The sequence below is a fragment of the Aptenodytes patagonicus genome, chromosome 4 (genome assembly GCF_965638725.1).
Source record: "Aptenodytes patagonicus chromosome 4, bAptPat1.pri.cur, whole genome shotgun sequence".
NCBI classification, from domain to species: domain Eukaryota; kingdom Metazoa; phylum Chordata; class Aves; order Sphenisciformes; family Spheniscidae; genus Aptenodytes; species Aptenodytes patagonicus.
In genome coordinates, this window is record NC_134952.1 from 40,844,159 (window position 1) to 40,863,208 (window position 19,050).

At 35.6% G+C, this 19,050-nt stretch overlaps 1 protein-coding gene across 1 annotated transcript in view; it reads left to right on the forward strand.

Annotated features, from left to right (window-relative positions):
- VEGFC (vascular endothelial growth factor C) overlaps positions 1-17,857 on the forward strand; it is a 79,049-nt gene extending 61,192 nt beyond the window's left edge. Inside the window, exons 4-7 of the mRNA XM_076337611.1 lie at positions 8,831-8,982; positions 12,144-12,253; positions 12,511-12,841; positions 17,336-17,857. Coding sequence (XP_076193726.1) covers positions 8,831-8,982; positions 12,144-12,253; positions 12,511-12,841; positions 17,336-17,450 — 708 coding nt within the window. The 3' untranslated portion in view covers positions 17,451-17,857. The remainder of the gene's footprint in view (positions 1-8,830; positions 8,983-12,143; positions 12,254-12,510; positions 12,842-17,335) is intronic.
- The last annotated feature ends 1,193 nt before the right edge of the window (positions 17,858-19,050 follow it).

Below are 19,050 nucleotides of genomic sequence, written 5' to 3' on the forward strand. Positions count from 1 at the left end.
AGCTTCATACTGTTCACCCTGCAGAAAAAGTGCTTAATGGGAAATTAACTTTTCAGCTGGAGGTCTTACTGTGAGGGCAAGCTCTAGCATTGGTTCCAAACATTAAAATCTAAAGAAAGTTGATATCAGCTTTCATCAAAATTAATTAAAAAGAAAAGAGCTAAGCATAGAAATTATTTTTATGGGGAGCAAATCATTAGTTGCCAGGAGAATGGACTAGGTCAGATGTTCCCAGATCGGCTTGTGGAACACTGTGGTGGTCCAGAGAGAGGTCAGTAGTTCTCTAGTTCGGGCTGTGTTCCTCCTTTCTAGCTACTTAACTTTATTAAGAGAAAAATAGAAAAGTATTCTGCTTTGCTTTTAATACCATTTTTTCCACAAAAACTTTTTCTGTAGTTTCTAAGGGGTGTTTATACAATCATGATTGGGATATGAGACAATTTCTTAATTAAGATGTGGTACAAGGTCTATGAAAACATTTGAGGACCCCCTAGGCTAATTCATAAAATGCAGTAGATCTTTTTCTTCTCCTTTATCCGTGACACTGCAATAGCCCAACTTTGTACATGGTGGCTTGTCTAATAAATGTCTGTGGGGAAGGTGGTTGGTTGTTTTTTGGTTTTGTGGTGTGGTTGTGCTGGTTTTTTCTCTAATTTGTTATTAATCAAATAGCTGTTCTCTGTTTCCATGACACGAGTAGTTCAACAGCAGTTACAAAAATTGGAACTACCTGGTGCAGCAACAGCCTGTCCCTCAGCTGTACTTTTTTATGCCCCACCTATAGGTACTTGCTTATAGGTTGAAGGGAAGCAGTGAGCAGAAGTCAAAGAGCCATCTCATTCCATTCTTCCTCTTGGCTGGCAGGATGGACAGGTTTTTTGGCTTCTTTCAGATCATTTCATGTAAAGGTCCTAAATCTTTTTGTTTCATGGTTACAGTAATAGTCCCTCAAGGGAAAACATCTTTCTAAGCAGTTTGAAATTAGATTTAGAGGAGCTTTTCTCACAGGAAACAAGCTAACAGCTTGAAATTGTTTGCCATATTTGAGAAGTACATGGCGCTCCTCTACACAAGTTGGAGATGCGTATGTCACAAGAATTTTCAGTCGTTTTGAACTTTACCATTTATGCCTTTTCCCATGCATTTTTCTGTTAGACTGATGATTGTAATGATATAGTAGGTACTATTAATAGTGGGACATATATCAGTATAAATGCCAAATGTTTTTTGTTAAAATTTCTGGGGGGAAAAAAGTGATTAAGATATAAAAAGATAGAACAAGGAACCCAAGCATATTAAACAGATCTGAAATGTATTATATCAGATAAGTTACATGTTGTTGTATCACACATAAGCCTTGAAATACATTTTTTTCAAAAAAGTTAGATAATAAATAATGATGATGTACCATTTTTCAAATAGCTTATTTTTCATTCTTTCCAGTATAGAGATGTTTAGAGTTTTAAAATCAAACAGTCTTATATCCTTAGCTTGAAAATCTCTCTAGACACTGTGTGCTCTGTTACACTGGTTATATTTGGCCAGCCTTACTGACACTTTAGGAAGTGCAAAGATCACAAGTGATGGAAACTGAGTCAATCAATTTAAGGGAAACTTGCCAAAATAAACCACAGTCCATCAGAAGAACATAGTGTCGTTAATGTAAATCTGGGAAAAAAGTCATACATAAATCCTATATTTGAAAAGTATCTAGAATGATAAGCCTCCCTCATCCTGATAAGAAAATAAGAGGTTTGATTATTTTATATTTCAGAAGTCAGTGATCATAATAATAATTTCATGTGTGCTGATACAATGGCTATTGGCACATATGATGATAGTGCTGAATAAATTATTTTAGCCACTGAAGCAAAGAAATACTTCGTATAGAAATCAACAGTTTTTCTGGAAAGTATGGCATGAAGTCCTTCTAGTCTAAAGAAGGAGCTATCAATGCAGTGAATCAAAAATACATGCCTTCCTAAGGATCAGCAAGGAGCAACATATGGGAAATTTTTTTTACAGGAATTCTGATAACGCTTTTGGTCAAGAATTCAGATTCCTGTCTGCTGTTAGATTTTTTTTTTTTTTTTAAAGGTTAAAATCCTGCTGAGCTCTAGCTTGTGGACCAGGTTCTGGTCCCACCCTTGTTTCTGTTCTCCACTCAGCTCTATAAATGGCTAAAGGAAGAGCACTGCCAGTGTGGGAACTGAAAAGAGCCTACCACAGGGTGGTCTGCGGGACCACGCAGCTCTGGCCTGGAAGCTGTTGCAAGGATGGCTGAAGAAATAACAAGGTTGGGAAAAAGGGGGACTGTTGCACTTGGCATCACAATGATTGCAGGTTGCAGAGTGCCAATGGCCAAGTCTGGTTGGGTAGAGCAATTCAGAGACACCTTTGCCCGGTGTCCTCTTGCTGTGCTTCTCACCTGAGAAGTACAGTACAGAGCATATGCACTGATCTTCAAGGATTTAAAAAATTGATGTGTGAAAGAATGGAAATCCAGGAAAAAAATTGTAGTTGCACACATATTGTAAAAGGGATCTAATTATTCACTTACTTTTGTATTGGTCTCAAAAGTTCTTTAATTATATACCTGTCTGTACTGGGAGGCAGAAAATACAAGCATAAGAAGCTGACGTTTGGGTCTGTAGGGTATGCTGCCTTTTAATTTTGGCTGGTGCAGTGGAACAAAGGTTAAGTATTAAGCCTAAAACACACCTTATTACAGATTGTGTAATCCAAATGTATGGAGAAAAATGACCTTCCTTCATTTTTGAAGATGAATGTTTCAAGTTTGTCTAGGTTGAAAGACAGATACAAAGTCATCTTGATAATGGTCAGTGGGACAGAAAATACATATCCTTAAAAATAATTAAAAAAAAACGTCCTGCAGCCAAAACTTTTTTTTATTAAATCCATATAGTACCAGACTGTCATGGTTTTAGCACAAAATTTCTATTTAAGCCATTTACTGTACAAGGCTCTTGAATTTTTCCATGACACAGAAAAATGGGGAAAAAACGTTTATAGTCACACATAGTCTTGTTCAATGGTAAGCAGCTCTAGTTTAAGCAGCCTAATATTAAGATTATCCAACATACTCCATTATAAACTCTATTGTCATTCTCAGCCTAACTTTGCTATTCTTTAACAATAGAGGTTGAAATTTTCTCTGCCAGATACCTGACTCAGCTTGATGTCTTGTTTTTGCTTTTTAGTTTTTTGCTTTAAAACTTCAGCAAAAGTGGTGGTTCTGCTTTTTCTCAGACCAGAGTGAGAGAGAAGTGTATATGGATTCATCGTTAAAACAAAAATTAGGATTTTTTTTTTTCTCTGAAAAAAAATTTCATGTTCCCTTATTTTAGGTAAAGGATATGGCACTTGTTTGTTTATATTAGGAATGTGTGTTTTGTTATCTTTGAGACAGTCTGCATACTTTTAAGTGTTAAAAAAAAAGACCGAGGAAGCAAATTGAATTGTTGGGAGACTTGGATATATTTGTCACTAGAACACTTTATAACTTGGAGCTGAACAAAAATCTGATGCAGTTTCAGATCTAGGCACCTAAATCCCATCTTCTAGGGAGAGCCTGTCATTGATCCACCCTCCTTTATCATGTTGGGAAGGAAGGAACCTGCTTGATCCAAAAGTAGCTGGGACAAGATGCGCATGTGCCAGAAAGCTAAAAGTTATGCTAAGGAGCCCAAAAAGAGGGAAGGGAAATCAAGCTTGTAGGCTGGCTGGATGAAAGGGAAACTTTGGCTGGGCTGAAATGAGGGGAGGTTGGCATGGAGAATCGTCATATTGGGTGAAGACATAAGGAGACAAGGGCTGAACACAGTGCTTTGAAAAGAAATATTAGAAATGGGGAGAAATGGAAGACCTGCAAGGTGGGTTTCTGTGACAAAACAGCCTTAGGCTGGCTGAAAGGCACATGTTAAGTTCTTGTGAAATGCATTAACTATATATGTTTTTCAACTGTTCTTTAGTTACGTAGAGCTTTCATTAGTATGTGTTATACACTGAGATTAATAGTATGTTACTGACTTACGTTTATGATATTAGCTCATACGGAAGAGGTTAGGACAGAGCTTTGACTGTAATTTGGGGGAGGGGGGGGTGTTGTTGTTTTGTTTTGTTATACATAATACTCTTTAGCTATGCTATCACATTTTGCTTTGGTGGTTGTTTTCCACTGGTTTCCTGACCTCAATGCAGTGTTGGTAGCACAAATGTACAGGACAGCATGGGCAAGTTGAGTCTAATTTTTTCTTTTAACTTTTGAGTATTTGCCTCTAACTCTAGCAATGCTCATTTAATGTACTTTAATTTGCTGTTTAATATACTATAATTACTAACATTTTTCTCAAAACTGCAAGCCATAAAAGCTCTCTACTGTAAAAACTGCCCTAATCCCTACTACTGTCAGATCTCGTGTTCTCCTGGGGACTGAAGCTTGTTCTTTGCAGTCTTTGGTCCTGAATGTCTGTCTTTAGGCCTTGGCCCTTGAACAGACCTGAAGGAAATGTCTTTTCCCTATTGCCTGTAGCATGAATTAGTCCAATTTTTACTATGATTTGAAGTTGGGAAGGGAGAGAAGATTTGGTTCTCTAAGAATACAGTAAAACCAATCCTTTAATAAATGAGGGATCAGACAGAAATATGAGCCATCTGATCTCCAGGAAGAGGTACCTATATGGGCAATGTGGGTACCAGCAATGGTATCCACAACCAGCAATGCTGCTAGAAAAGAAGGGAGTCAAGAACTAGCCTCGTACACAGATGTTATGGCTCATTTCTCATAGAAATATCCTTTCTAGATATTGACATTTGGCTGTTAAATGTTGCCAAACATGCCCTGTAGTGACAACAGATGTTGAGCTTATTGTTCTATTGGATGAAGAAGATGAGCAAGTAATAAATTAGAGATGCTAACAAAACCAGAAACCATTCCAGAAGGTCAGATCTTACCTATTTTGAAATGATTTATTAAGATGATAATTCAAACCCAGTTTATGTATATTGAGAGTTTATTCACTTATACTTAAATAGCTTCATTGGATTTAGAGATGCTGCTATCACAGCTGAGAGCAGAATGTAGATTTTCTTTAGAATGGATTTTATTTCAAAATGCCAGAGATTATTTAAACAGGGTTATTCTGAGTATTAAATACATTTTCTGTAAAAGACTACTTTTCAAGTATTTATTTCTTCTGAAATCTCTTTTTGATATATTATCATTCTCAGAAGAGAAGAATAAATATATCCTTTTTCAGTACGCATCAGAATATAGCATCCTAGTAGCATGTGCAAACAAATAAAAAGTGTAGGAAGAACAAATCAATAATTCCAACCCCAGTATTTCACTTCTATCATTTCCAGTAAGGAAAGTAGATCTGGTTTACATTCTTTTTTCAAAATGCTATTTCATGTATCATTTTAAGCACTTTCCAAAAGTGAGGACTAGAAATGTAAGAACTAATATAATATAACATAATAGAATATAATCTCTAACATAAATAGATCGCTTTGGTTTTTTACTTTATGTATAAACAGTAGCTACTAATGGGTGATGTAAAATACATTGCTATTAAGAGAATTTAGTTGAACAAACTGAAGGTAATTCAATGAGGTCAAGGAAGCTAGTCTACCTTTACATTGTTTAACTAGGCTTTTTTTGCATTGCACCACTGAAGTGTTGGTGGGAATAGTTGTTAGCAATATTCACCTCTAAACTGATACCTTTCGCAGTTTAAATGGAAGGATAAATGTAGATTAACAGAATTCATGTTCACCATCATTTCCGCTCACAATTGGTAGGTCTCGGGTGTTTTAGTGAAACTTCTCTCAATCTACTACTGAGGCCAAACAGGAGGACAGTTGGGCCGACAGGCACCTCTTTCAGGTGGTTTGGAATTTTAGCAATAGTCCTACACTGCCATCTCCAGCGCTCTGGAGTCTGCTACGCTTTGCAGTATGGCAAATCGATCTACTCCAAGAACAGAGGAAGGAGAGAATGTGCCCTTTTTTCTAGTCAGCTGCAGTTTGGTCCATGCAAAGAATCACACTTCTCTTCAGTTACTAAGTTTTGTCAGTCCTCCCTATAGTGGGTTTTTACTTCAGCTTCGGAAAAGCAAGTTCATACTGTCATAAGAGAGCAGAGAAAACAGAAGATTCTCTCTACATGTCTAATATTGTAATGAAGTCCATACTCTTTGTTCTGTCCCTCGATTCATATATGTGTTTTAGGAATCAGTTTTCTTACAAGATATTTAATACAGTAAAGGCTTTCACATCTGTGGATTCCTAGCTGTCCAGATTTTCAGAGGTCCCAATAGTTGTGCTGTCCTTCTGAAAGCACAACTTGTTTAAAAAAAGATACAAGTCTTGCATATGTAGGTGAGTTTTGCTGTCTGTTTAAAGATCAGTATTTAAAAAGCAGATACCCAAAGAACTCAGCATATAATTTCTCAAATGTGTACTGTATGCAGAAATGAAAGCTATTTTTCATAAACATGGTCCTTTCTGTCTCTTTATCTACACCACCACCTTCCTCCTCTCCAATTTCCTAGTGAGATTGTGCATTGTAACAAAACCTATGATGGCCTTCAAGCAGGTGGATATTTTAAAAAGAAATGAATAAGTACATAAAGCTATTTTCATATAAAATATTAGTATGAAAATGATAGCTCTGTTATGATTATTGCTCTTTTTGGATGAAACATCTTGGTAAGAATGCCTTTTCTGATTAATTTAAAGGAACTTTTATAATAGATAAGGGTAAAGGAGCCAATATTGGTTTGGAAGCCAAAAAGGATTATAAGTATAATAAAAGTTGATTAGAAAGTCTGTTTCCAGAACTCTGTGCTGAAAACCCTGGAGGTATGCTGGTGATAATTATGTTTGAGAACAGCAGACACTGATTTAGGCATTCATTTTATTGATACCAAACTTTAAACTGGACATGTACTTGTGCCCTTATCTTATTAATGACTCAAGACCAAAATTTGAAGAAGTGTTATTTGTTTTGCAGCTGGAGCAAGAATCCAAATGTTAATGTGCTTTGGCTAGAAGTCTCTCTAACAAGAGAAACTCTTTCCATGGTAGCTCCCTAGATGGATAGGTTTTTTCATCAGTATTTGGAAGATGCAGGAAACTATTTTCTGTTTTGATTTTCCTTCTAAAAAAGTGCATACCAGTTTGCATTTTTAGATTCTAGTGGGAAAAAACCCACATTTAAAACTAATATAAGGGATGCAGTACTTTTTGCAGCAAAAATAATAGCATTGTAATCTTCTGTAACAGAATAAAATGCAAATATACTACTTCTGCCGTTTCAGTTCTTGTTTAACATTGGGGGTGTCATCATACTTTTTTAAAGGTCCGGTCACTAAATAATGCCAAAATTTGTTTTGTAAAATAGATAATACCTGTCAGAGTTGATGATGCTTTCTTTATACTGTTTAGGCTTAAGTTGTATGGTTTAGGTATATCAATAGTATGAGCTTTATTGTCAGCTACACAAGTGCCCTTTTACCTTGTGGGTACTTGGTGAATACATCCCACACTGCTGCACCTGCATGCTTGTCAGTACCCAGGCTCACTTGCATACTTCAGTGCAAGGTACTGTTTTCAGGACCTCCTGTAGATGTCCTTTGTATTTTGAATCATTTAAATTTACCAGTTTTTTCATTACATTTGCATGCTGCCTATATGCCATACTGTAAAGTTATTGATTATAAAAAAACATTGCAAATAGATTTCCACTAAAAATTAAAGTCTTGTTATACAGTCTCATCAGCTGAAACTGGAATAATAACCAATGACCATGTTTTTAAAGGTAGTAAAGTCCCCAGAAGATGCAGAAATATTCTTAAATATATTTGGAAAAGTGACTAAACACCTAAAAGGCAACAGTGCACTATTATCCTATTAAAAATATTACCAAAAAATAGTTTTCAAGACTTTGACCTAAAGTATTTGTCCTAACTTTTCAGGAGACTATTGAGATTTGAGTCTTACAGTGAAACTTTCTTAACTTGATAAAGTGCATGTCCTGAACTGAATACTGAAATAAGTCTCACTGTTTGTCTGTTATCACATGTTCAGTTTCCACAAGGTATCGCTGAAGTTGTCCTCTTCTACCAGTTGAACTACATTTCCTACTAAAATTAGGATTTTATTCATTCACATACGTGATTATTTTATTAATAGTGAATGTTTCTTAATTTCCTGAAAAAAAATTAATGCATTCCGTTAGGGTAACCATATAATTTGCATTGATACAAATATGTGAAAGTAAAAAATACAGTATGCTGTGGTTCAAAACTTATTCATCCAAAAATGTTTTGATCTAAGTCCAATATACTGCTGCTTAACACAAGCTCTTCTAATTGTGCAACTGATGTCTTAGGTTGTAGCTTACTCCCTTTTTAAATTATTCTTGTTTTCCAACTTTTTGAAAGACTTTCCAAATGTTACATTTCAGATTTTTTTAAAAGGCTGCCAATTTGAAGTCATTCCCTCTAGAAAAATGAGTTCTTTATACATTTTCCTCTTTTAACAATGTTAGTTTAAATGTTGTAGTAAGCAAACAGGCACGTAACAGGGTTTAACACTAAAAATGTTGTCATAACATAGCTATTGTATTCATTTTGCACATAATGATTATTTAGAGTTATAATTGAATATATCACTGTATGATGGTAGAGAACAAAACCCCAAACTTAAATTCCTTACAGCTTTTTTTGGATGTCCTTATATTATTTTTAGTTGTCCTGTTACTGATCTATAAAAAAAGTTCTTTGCTTTGCCTTCCCTTTTATAGTTGTTTGAGATCACAGTGCCTCTCTCTCATGGCCCCAAACCTGTAACCGTCAGTTTTGCCAATCACACGTCCTGCCGATGCATGTCGAAGTTGGATGTTTACAGACAAGTTCATTCTATCATAAGACGTTCCTTGCCAGCAACACAAACTCAGTAAGTATGAGACTTGTCTTTCCTTTCACATTATGAGCAAGCCTGTATAATTAGATTTAAAATATTGCTGGAAGCTTTCACAATTAAGATAGGTAAACTTACACACGTTAGTAGTAGTAGTAGTAGTAGCAGCAGAATGCATTTTGTACAGGAGCTAATATCGTTTTATATGGAGAGAATGTTACTAAAGTTATTAGCACAGTACCTTTTTACCCAGTGGATAAACTGGGGCTGTTGTAATTACCATTGCAAGAGTTTATTCTAGCCAGGAAGCAGCTACCTATAGTTAGAGGGAAGTAAGCGTACAGATATAAGACTTTGACCAGCACTCACAGGTAGCTGGCTGTCCTGTGAGTAAGGAATCATGCTTCAACAGAGGTAAGACAGAGTAGTACTAGATCAGAATATATACAGGCCTTCTCTACTGTTAAGTACTGTCTTTAAGTTTAAAATCTATGGCTTTTTACAAGAAAATAAATTTAAAAACAAAAAAACCACAACAAAACAGAAAACCAACCAAGCTGAGTGCTGTTAGAGTCTAGAAAGGAAAGATATTTACATGTTCCTGGTGAGTGCCTGGATGCTTTTCAGAATCCCTCTGTAGTTTTTTAATTTGTACTCATGTTCTCAATTTCTTTTCAAATTGTTTTTCCTTAATATTTTTATTTATAGGTTTGAATGCTAGTGAAACTGTTGTAAAGTCAAAACTTGGAAATGTACTTTCTTGTCATAGTGGCAGATCTGCATGTGTGCATGTATTTATGTACATGCTCATTTTAACAGAAATACAGTAATGACTTTCTTATGTATTACTGAAAAGAAAAGCCTAAGAGTATAATCTCTGGTTTTAGGGTAGTAACACTTGGAATCTAATAAGAATTCAAGGCTGGATTATGCCACAATGCACAGGCACATGTTAGAAAGAAGAGAGAAATGACGTCATAGATAGAATACAAACAGTTGATCTTTTTTTATATAAAATATATTTTCTGCACAACTTTATCCTGATAATTAAGGTCTAGGTCTTTGCCTGTTCTCCCGCTTTTTTGTCTGTTTGGTTTTTTCCCCTTCTAAAAAGTAGTAGCTACCTCTACATACTTGCAGAGCTGAGGCATGTTAGTTCATGTTAACCAATGTTTCAAGAATACCTCCTGGAGTAATGGTATCTTAAGTTGTACCCTTCTCTGTTTATATAGAATGTCATCAAGATGTGCAACAGAAAATTGTCACTGTTTTAGAAGTTTAGCGATTGGGGGTGGGGGGAGCAGAGGGGTCTTCAGTATACATAGTTCAGATCCAAGTCTCTGTGATGACCTTTTTTTCCCTTGGTTTGTAGGTAGGCGCTTACAGAGCTGATAAGCATATTTTAGATGTGGTTTGGATGTATGTTGTACACATTAAATGTTTCCCCTTCTTGTGCATTATCTGTCCTGACACCGACAGGTAACAAGTTAGCATGCTGACTTTTTTTTTTTTTTTTTTTTTTTTTTAAAGTTGAGTTGACAATGATTTGGAAAGAGGTAGTGAAATTTTCTGCAAAGTTTTTTGCCTCTGACTTTCTTTTTTCTAGCCTTCCTGAACTTTCCCAAAATGTTACAATAAGTCATTTTAAAATTTCAGCCATATCCCCAGTAATTTTCTGTACTAGCAACTGGAGTAGAATTTGTGAACAAGCAGTTCCAGTTCCTTTTACTGGGTGTCTCCAGCCCTGATGCTGAAATACATATCATTCTCTTCAAGTTCTGATAACTTGGGTTTTGAATCAACATTGTCTTTTAATGGGTTCATGTGCGCTTGGTGTTTTCTTCATACTGTCACCCTGGCTTCCTTCTGTAGTTAGTTTTAAACACGGCTAGAGCCAGGCTGCTCCAGGTGTGAGTTGTTGGTTTGTTTTTTTTTTAAAACAGAATATAATAATACATCTGTAAATTATCCGTGCTATTTCTCAAGCAGAATCAGGAGGCGGGCAAAAGGCGTATGTGCCAAGTGAAGGAGCAAGAGTGAGATCATTAGCAGAATGAAATCAGGAAACACCAGCTTGATAAAACATGAGGCGATGCAGGGTGATGTTAAACTACAGCAGTCTTTACAAGCAAAGAGTCGTTTAATGTGGTGAAGGGGAGTGGTACACTTGAATGATGATCCCAGAAGAATGTCCCAGCACCTGCATTTTTGAATGCATGAGTAATGGTGCTCAGGGGAATTAAAAGTGCTTAAAATGTGTAATGTATGTGCTGTCTTAACAGATGAGGATTTTAGAAATACTACAGAAACAATGAATAAATGACACAGCCTGGATGCATGAAGTTAGGCATGACTTGTTAAAAGTTGTAATGTCACCTGTGGTGATAAAGAAATTGAAAGCAGGGAAGATCAAATAATACACAAATATTTTATCTGTGGTGTACCTACTAGTTAAGTCCAGTCATCCTTTAAAAGGAGACCAACTGCTGTTAGAACTTTTTGCTTTCTTTGCTTACCACTACCTTGGCTGCAAAACTCTAGCAGGTAAAGAGCATTAAACTGTTAAATTTTTTATTGTCTTTCATTTCTAAAGTGAAGAGGCATCACTGCTGAAGTCCAAATCTTTAGATTCGAGAAAGCTGTCCAGGATCTGAGTGGCTGATGAGAAAGAGTCAGTTAATGTCACATAATTTTCACATAAAGGGGAAAGGAATCTGATAATTTTGTTTTAGAAATTAGTTTGGTCTACAGCATTCATTCAGAAACTATTATCAGCTGTCTTTTGATGTCTATATGTGTGAAAACGTTTTTGTACTGCAAAAAACAATGTAGAAAATTATTCCTGTTACCACCTACGAGGTATTTGGTATGCAACTATTTTTTTATACTTGTCTATTTTCTATATGAGGCGTACATTCAAGGGTTAGATCTGTTTCCAAACTACATTAGGAAAGTAAAAATATCGGTTTCTAGAAGTTAGAACTAAAACTTGAAATGTGAGAAGGTATCTTGAACCAACGGGGAGAAACTTAATTAGTAACAGATTTGATAAGAGTTAAAAATAAGATTATGAATGAGCTGAATCTCTTTGAAAGGTTTTTTGTTATGGAGGGAAACAAAAGCAATTAGCACCTAAAATCAATTTTTTTTTCTTGAGTTCTTACAGTAGTAAATCAGCAGTATATTTCATTCCACAGGTGTCATGTGGCAAACAAGACCTGTCCAAAAAATCATATCTGGAATAATCAGATTTGCAGATGTTTGGCACAGCATGATTTTGGTTTCTCTTCTCACCTTGGAGATTCTGGTAAGAATTTTGCTTAAACAATTAAATGTAGTTCCATGTTTTGATTTATCTAAAGGAGAAATTAAAAATATGAAAAGCAAATAGTTGAATCTCTTTCTTTATTGATACTATTACTGCTTGTTGCCTGTCTTTTGACATACGTTTGTTCTTAAAACACCTTAAAATGTACGAATTCGATACCGTTTCTTCCCTTAAAAATATGGGATGGGTAGAGACAAAATTCTGATAATTATGCAACTTCTCTGCTGTATTTCTAGACACATCTGAAGGATTCCATATTTGTGGACCAAACAAGGAGTTGGATGAAGAAACCTGTCAATGTGTCTGCAAAGGAGGCATGCGGCCCTCAAGCTGTGGACCTCACAAAGAATTAGACAGATCATCATGTCAGTGCATGTGCAAAAACAAACTTCTCCCCACTTCCTGTGGGCCCAACAAGGAATTTGATGAAGATAAGTGCCAGTGTGTATGTAAAAAGACCTGTCCTAAACATCAGCCACTAAACCCTGCAAAATGCATCTGTGAATGTATAGAATCTCCCAATAAATGCTTCTTAAAAGGAAAAAGGTTCCATCACCAGACATGCAGGTAAAAACTCATTCTTGTTGGACTGCTTTGTAACGTTAAGTAAACAGTAAGCCTCTCTTCAATTCAGTTTTATCTTCTATGATTTTTATCATCTCTAAGAGGAAACTACTAGACAGAAAGAGTATTTTAAAGCATATTTAGTTTCTTTTACTACTACTTCATGTGATTTATTTTTTTCTCTTTTGATGAAAATGAGGTGTAAGTTCAAGCTCCTCGGTTTTTTATGCTACTCAAAATTCCACTCTGTTTTTCCCAAGAACCAAATATTGCAATTCAAATAACTCAAATATTTATAATTAGATTTCAGGAATTAGTTCTGGAGGATACCATCATTCATTTTCACTTCCTAAATTTTTGCATATTCTTCATTTCACTCAACTGATACTAAAGATTTATGAGTGCATAAAAAGTCTTATAGCTCTGGGTGGTTTCTGTGAAAAGTAGACATATATCACTATAAAACAGACCACCCACATTCATCATTTAAAATGGGATTTGGTTAGGAAGAAAACTCTGCAATTTCTTGATATATCACAGGAGCTTTTCCTTCCATGACTTCTACACCCATAGTGGTAGCAGTCTAGTCATAAAAATGCGAATGACTTCAGGTTCTGAGAAACAAACAATATTATTTCTGCTTTGTATATTTTGTGAGGAAAGTTTTCCTGTAAAGTGAATTTGTTAAAACAGAAAGAATCCCATTTGGAACAGAAAGATCACTTATTTATTAATATATGGCAATTATTTCTATTATATTAATGACAAATAACAGTTCCAGAAATGTTCCGGCACTGGAAATGGAAAATAGAAAATTGGTAATTCATTGCTTATCAAAAAGTAAACCTTACGTATATTTTAATATGACATGTAATTAGTTGGCATAAATATATTGCCAGATATATACACACACACATTAGTTCATCTTGAATAAAGAACAAATGTCTAATATTAAGAATGAGACCTGTGTTCAAGTTATTAATAATAACTGGCATTACCTGTTTTCCTATGTTTGGCCTTTTGAGTGGAATAGAAGAGTTGTTATAAACATAAAAAAATAATTTCTTCTCTATTGTTCAGTTTTTATTTCAATTTTATGTTTGCAGGGGAAAAAAACCCAACTTTACTACATGAGCTTTAGCACATTACAAAGCCTTAGCACTGCACACTCAAGTGTGCAGTTCCAGCAGTGCTACACATATAAACTCTGTGTGTTTTAAAAGAACATTCACAACTGGAAAAGTCAGGCATTTAAAAAGCAAAGAAATGGCATCAGATATCTATTATGGCACCTCTATTAATTTAAAGACTTAGTATTTGAAGGAGGAAATTGAGCTCAGCTTTTCTCTGTGTTGTTGTGGTTGAATGCGATAAAGAGTTTGAATCCCTTTCTCACTTCCAAGGACAATGTGATATAGGATGCTTTTAGCTGTTTCTCTTTTCTAAGCAGTTCATCTTTGTGTGGAGAAAGAGAGGAAGATTTTTATATGGTGTTACTCTATAGCTCTACAACCAATAGCCCTGTAGATAGTAGATAGTCAAGGAAAATAGAAGATGCAATCTCTCCTCCTTCTTAAGAAAGCACTTAGCATAGGTTTCTCACATTTTTGGTGTGCCCACAAGCTTTCTGTAAAAGGAATAGAAACCCTGCAACATCCTGTTTGTCGTTTGAAAGAAAGATCCCTTGCTGTTATGAGACCACGTAAATAGAGATACCACTCTATAGCTTTGTGCAAGATGCCTGAGACCTAGACATGAGCAGACCCCTGTAGCTGTGTCCTAGACAGCTCCCCATGCAGGCAGACAGTCCTCATAGGTTTTGGTTTTGAAGCACCTGCATTTTTATGCACTGTACCTAAAATGCTTCTGCCTCTAACGTTAGACCCTGCTCCAGAGGACAGGAATAAAAAGTCATTTAGAAAGAACAGGACAGGAAGAAAAAAGAAAAGAAAAAAAAAAAACCAACAAACACCATAATGCATACTGGCTTTTAAGGTGATTATGCTGTTACCACCACTAAAAGTAGCATTCCTACTTCAGTTTCATCTGTGCAGATGTTAGACTTTCCAAAATCTCAAACCTGAGCATTTGGTAGGAAAAATCACAATTACTGACCATAAAGAGAAGGTTGCCACTGTCTCACCTGCACTATACATATTGACTGCACATCTGTCTTAGCTCCAGCATGCTCAGATTGTCCTCATCAAAACAGACATCTGTCACATGAAAGCACTCCATAAACAACATTCAGCCTAAATCTTTTGAAAGACCTGGTCTATTGTTCAGCAGTTTCCTAAGGAAACCACATTTATATAGTAACAATGACTCTACTACTATTCACCCTGTGCTATCACCTCAAAAATTTATTTTGGTCAGTTTTGGTAGGGCCAGATAAGTAGGCACCTCAGCTGCAAAGCATTTTAGAGGAGGAGAGGGGCTTTCTTGCTCTGTTGAAATGTCCCAAATAAGGATAAGACTGCAGTAACCTGACCTTGACTGCTGCTAGACACAAACTCACATGGGAGAGATGCTTTATAGTGCTGTCGACTGTAAGTGAAGTTGAAGTTCACAGTTCACTAGGAGGCACGAATCCTAAACAAAGTGAACTCCTCATATTTAATGATTACGTGACTGCTTTTCATTTTGTGCAATGTGTCATAGGTGGGTGGAAGAGTTTGGCTTTGTCTTCCCCCCCCCCCCCCCCATCTTTCTCTTATTTCATTCTATGGTCATTCAGTACATGAAATAGTCTAACTTTCATGGCAGAGACCGGCAAAAAGGCAAGTGAGTTCAGTATTTCATCCATTGCATCTCTGTGGAGTACCTTTTTCCCAGAACAAGCCTACTGCTGGTTGCCCATTTGCTCAGAGTATTAGATCCTTTGGCAAACATGCAAGACAGCTTTCTTTCTCAAGTGACACTGTGATTTTTGTTGCTTTTTACCATTGTTTCCAAACTTTATTGGGCAAAAGATCAGTAGGGCTTTGAGAGATTCCCATGAGCTGTTACACTGATCTCAAATATATTAAGTGGCATAAAATAATGTTACTCCCTTAACTACAGAGGCCACACTGGTGAAATAATCTATGATTAATGACATTGAAAACACTGAACAAGATGTGACTAGTTAATAAATGTCATGTTTGCAGTCTTCCTCATTCCTTATTGTTTTCCTCATAACCAGGTTCATTGGTTTAACTAGCTGGCTTGAATTAATATAACTGTAATCCAGACCTCATATCATAAACAAATTATTGCAAAGTAGTAACTTGGTATCCAAAACAAGCATGCAACATATTAACTTATCTGCAACAATAATAAGAGTAGCCACAAGCCTGAAACAAGAATTGCCTAGGGAAGAGGATAGTGACATTGCCTTAATATAGTGTACTGTAGTGTCTTTCAACTGAAGTAAGTATGGATTACAGTAATAGATCATAATATCAGTGTTTCACAAACAGGCACACATTATTTAAATACAAGTTTTAAGTATAAGTGTGTTGAAATTCGAAACATATATTTTGTCTTTTGACTCATTGCCAGCATCTGAAAAAAAAACCCAGACTTGTACTTTGTCTCCATTATATACCAGAAAGTATTTAGCATTGTTATTGTAAGGTTATTTTAGGTCAAGTTCTTGTTTTAACAGAAAAAATAAAATAGGAAAAGGAAGAGTTCAGGGACAACTACAGATATTATCATTGTATAAGTTCTATTTTTCAGTCAAGGAATCTGTGAAGAAAAATTCTGCTGCTGCTTAGGTAGATGTGACGTGTTGTTTACCGCTCTATTTCTGTTAAACTTATTTTAATCAAATAGGGACTATTTCTGTTCTTTTTCCTTTAAGATTTATCATAAACATGCAGGCTCCGATCTTACTTCAGAATGCACGTAGATGCAATATGAAGTGTAGATCTATCCCCACTGGCTTCAGAGAGCGGCTATAGGAGTTTGCAACCTGAAAGGAAGTATGTTCTCATCTTCAAGATCAGAGTCACAGTGTAACATACGTAGACAAATCTCTCTCAGGCTTATTGCGTTAGTGAAAAAGGTGAGAACCAGTCCTGGGTAAGAAGCTGGTAGATTTGATTATCACCTGATTCTGGATTGCCACCTCAAACTGGCAGCATGCAGTAGGTCATAACAAGTCAATTTGAGTACAGAAAAATATTACTGTATTTTCAAAATTAAATTTAAAAAAGTACTACTCAAGATTAGAATGCGACTACAGCCAGGCAATATGTTAAAATATTCATGAGTAGCTGTTGCAATAGAATGATTTCTCTTCAATAGCATTCATTATTCTTTCATTGTCTTTTGTGAAAAATAGTCCAATTAAAAGTAGATGCAAGAACAGAAACAGAAGTTAAAAGATACGTATTTGTAGGAATTAAATATCCCATCGAGAAATGGCAATCTAAATGCACCCAGATTTCTACTCCAGGTTAATATAAATGATCATGTTATATTAATGCCCACTTTTTTTCATTTCTTTAGCTGTTACAGACCGCCGTGTACAGTCCGAACGAAACGCTGTGATGCTGGACTTTATTTTAGTGAAGAAGTGTGCCGCTGTGTACCCACATATTGGAAAAGACCACTTATGAATTAGTGAAGAAGCACTACTTGCTATTTTGGTGTACATTTTTCCATTAGAACAAAAGAACAACAGAAACTTTGCTAATATTTGGAATTAAATGTTCACCAGAGACCCTGTGGGGCTTTCAGAGACAGACGCATTGTGCTTTTCTCAAGATGCGGAAAGCAAATGTAGGAAATAACTGGGGTTCATGTTTTGTAAAGAACTCAATAAGGACTTATTTTCTGCCAATGACCAAACAGCCTAGTTTCTCCTTCTTGTGATTTTTTTTTTTTTTAAAGAGATAATGACTATATAATTTATTTCCACTAAAACCATTGTGCAGCATTTCTGTTTATAGCAGTAACAATTGTTAAAGCTCACTGTGATCAATATTTTTATATCATGCAAAGTATGTTTAAAATAAAATGGAAATTGTATTATATAATGGTGAGAATGTTTAATCATCTGCCTAAAGAAAGGAACTACGATTCAGCTTTATTATCAGAGTTCTTAAAAGGGGGAAAGGCGATTAAGAGAAAGCACTTTTATGAAAGGAAGACTACAGACATTTTCGAATACCTGTTGTATATGACATTTGAAATAGAAAAAGTTGTACTTAGTGTTTCATGACACTGATATTTCTGTCTCTAGAACGAAACTAACAAAGCAAGTACAATTAATAACTAATGAAAACACTGGAGATCCTGTACATTGCCCAAGGATAAGGACTACATTTAAAGGACAGCAGCAACTACTCACATTCCAATATATTCACCTTTCTTCTAGCATTCCTAAAGAATAATATAAAATAATGTCTATTGAAGGTTATTAGTAGGAAAGTAGAAATGCCAACTATGCTTTTTACTTAGTATTACAGGCTATATTGTAAAATTTACAACTACATAATTCAGAATGCTTTGATGCACTTTTATTCTTTCATATAGTCAATCAGATATCTTGGTCAAAAATGTATATGTGTGCAAAAATACTTTGAAGGAAAATAATACATTTTACATTCCAATGGGGACATGAAAGGACTTCCACCAGTCCGGTATGGATTGACATCATCTCTACATAAAAAATGGTCAGGACTTCTCTTTATTAAAGAGAATGAGAAATCAAACGCCTACAACTCTGAAAAGAGGTAAGATTTTTAACTTGCATGGGAAGAGCAATGTGCATAGAACAATCTATTCAAAATTAAAATGTTTCAGAAGTTGGAAGGAAGTTGTTAAATTATGGAAACTTTATTGGGTGCAGAAGTGGAACAAGCAAAGTGGGGGAAGGACAAACCAAATCTGAAACCAGGAGTAGATGCTAAGTAAGCCAGTGTCTAACAGATAAAATCTGTACTCGTGGTTAAAGAGGAGGAGGGCACAAGTGGAGACAGAGCAAAACTGCATTCTATGTAGATTATAAAAAGTGCATGTTACAATACCAGGCAAATAAAAAAATTACTAAACTGAGCAATGCTCACTTTACATGTCTAAACTATCTGAAAGGAGCTCATGAAAACGGAGCTAATAAAAGCATTCTGGCTAAGCAGATATTTGGATTTCTACTGAGCATGCTACGCTCCAAAATCATAAAACCCATCAGGGTAGGGAAGGGAAGGCAGGGAGTTTGAAAA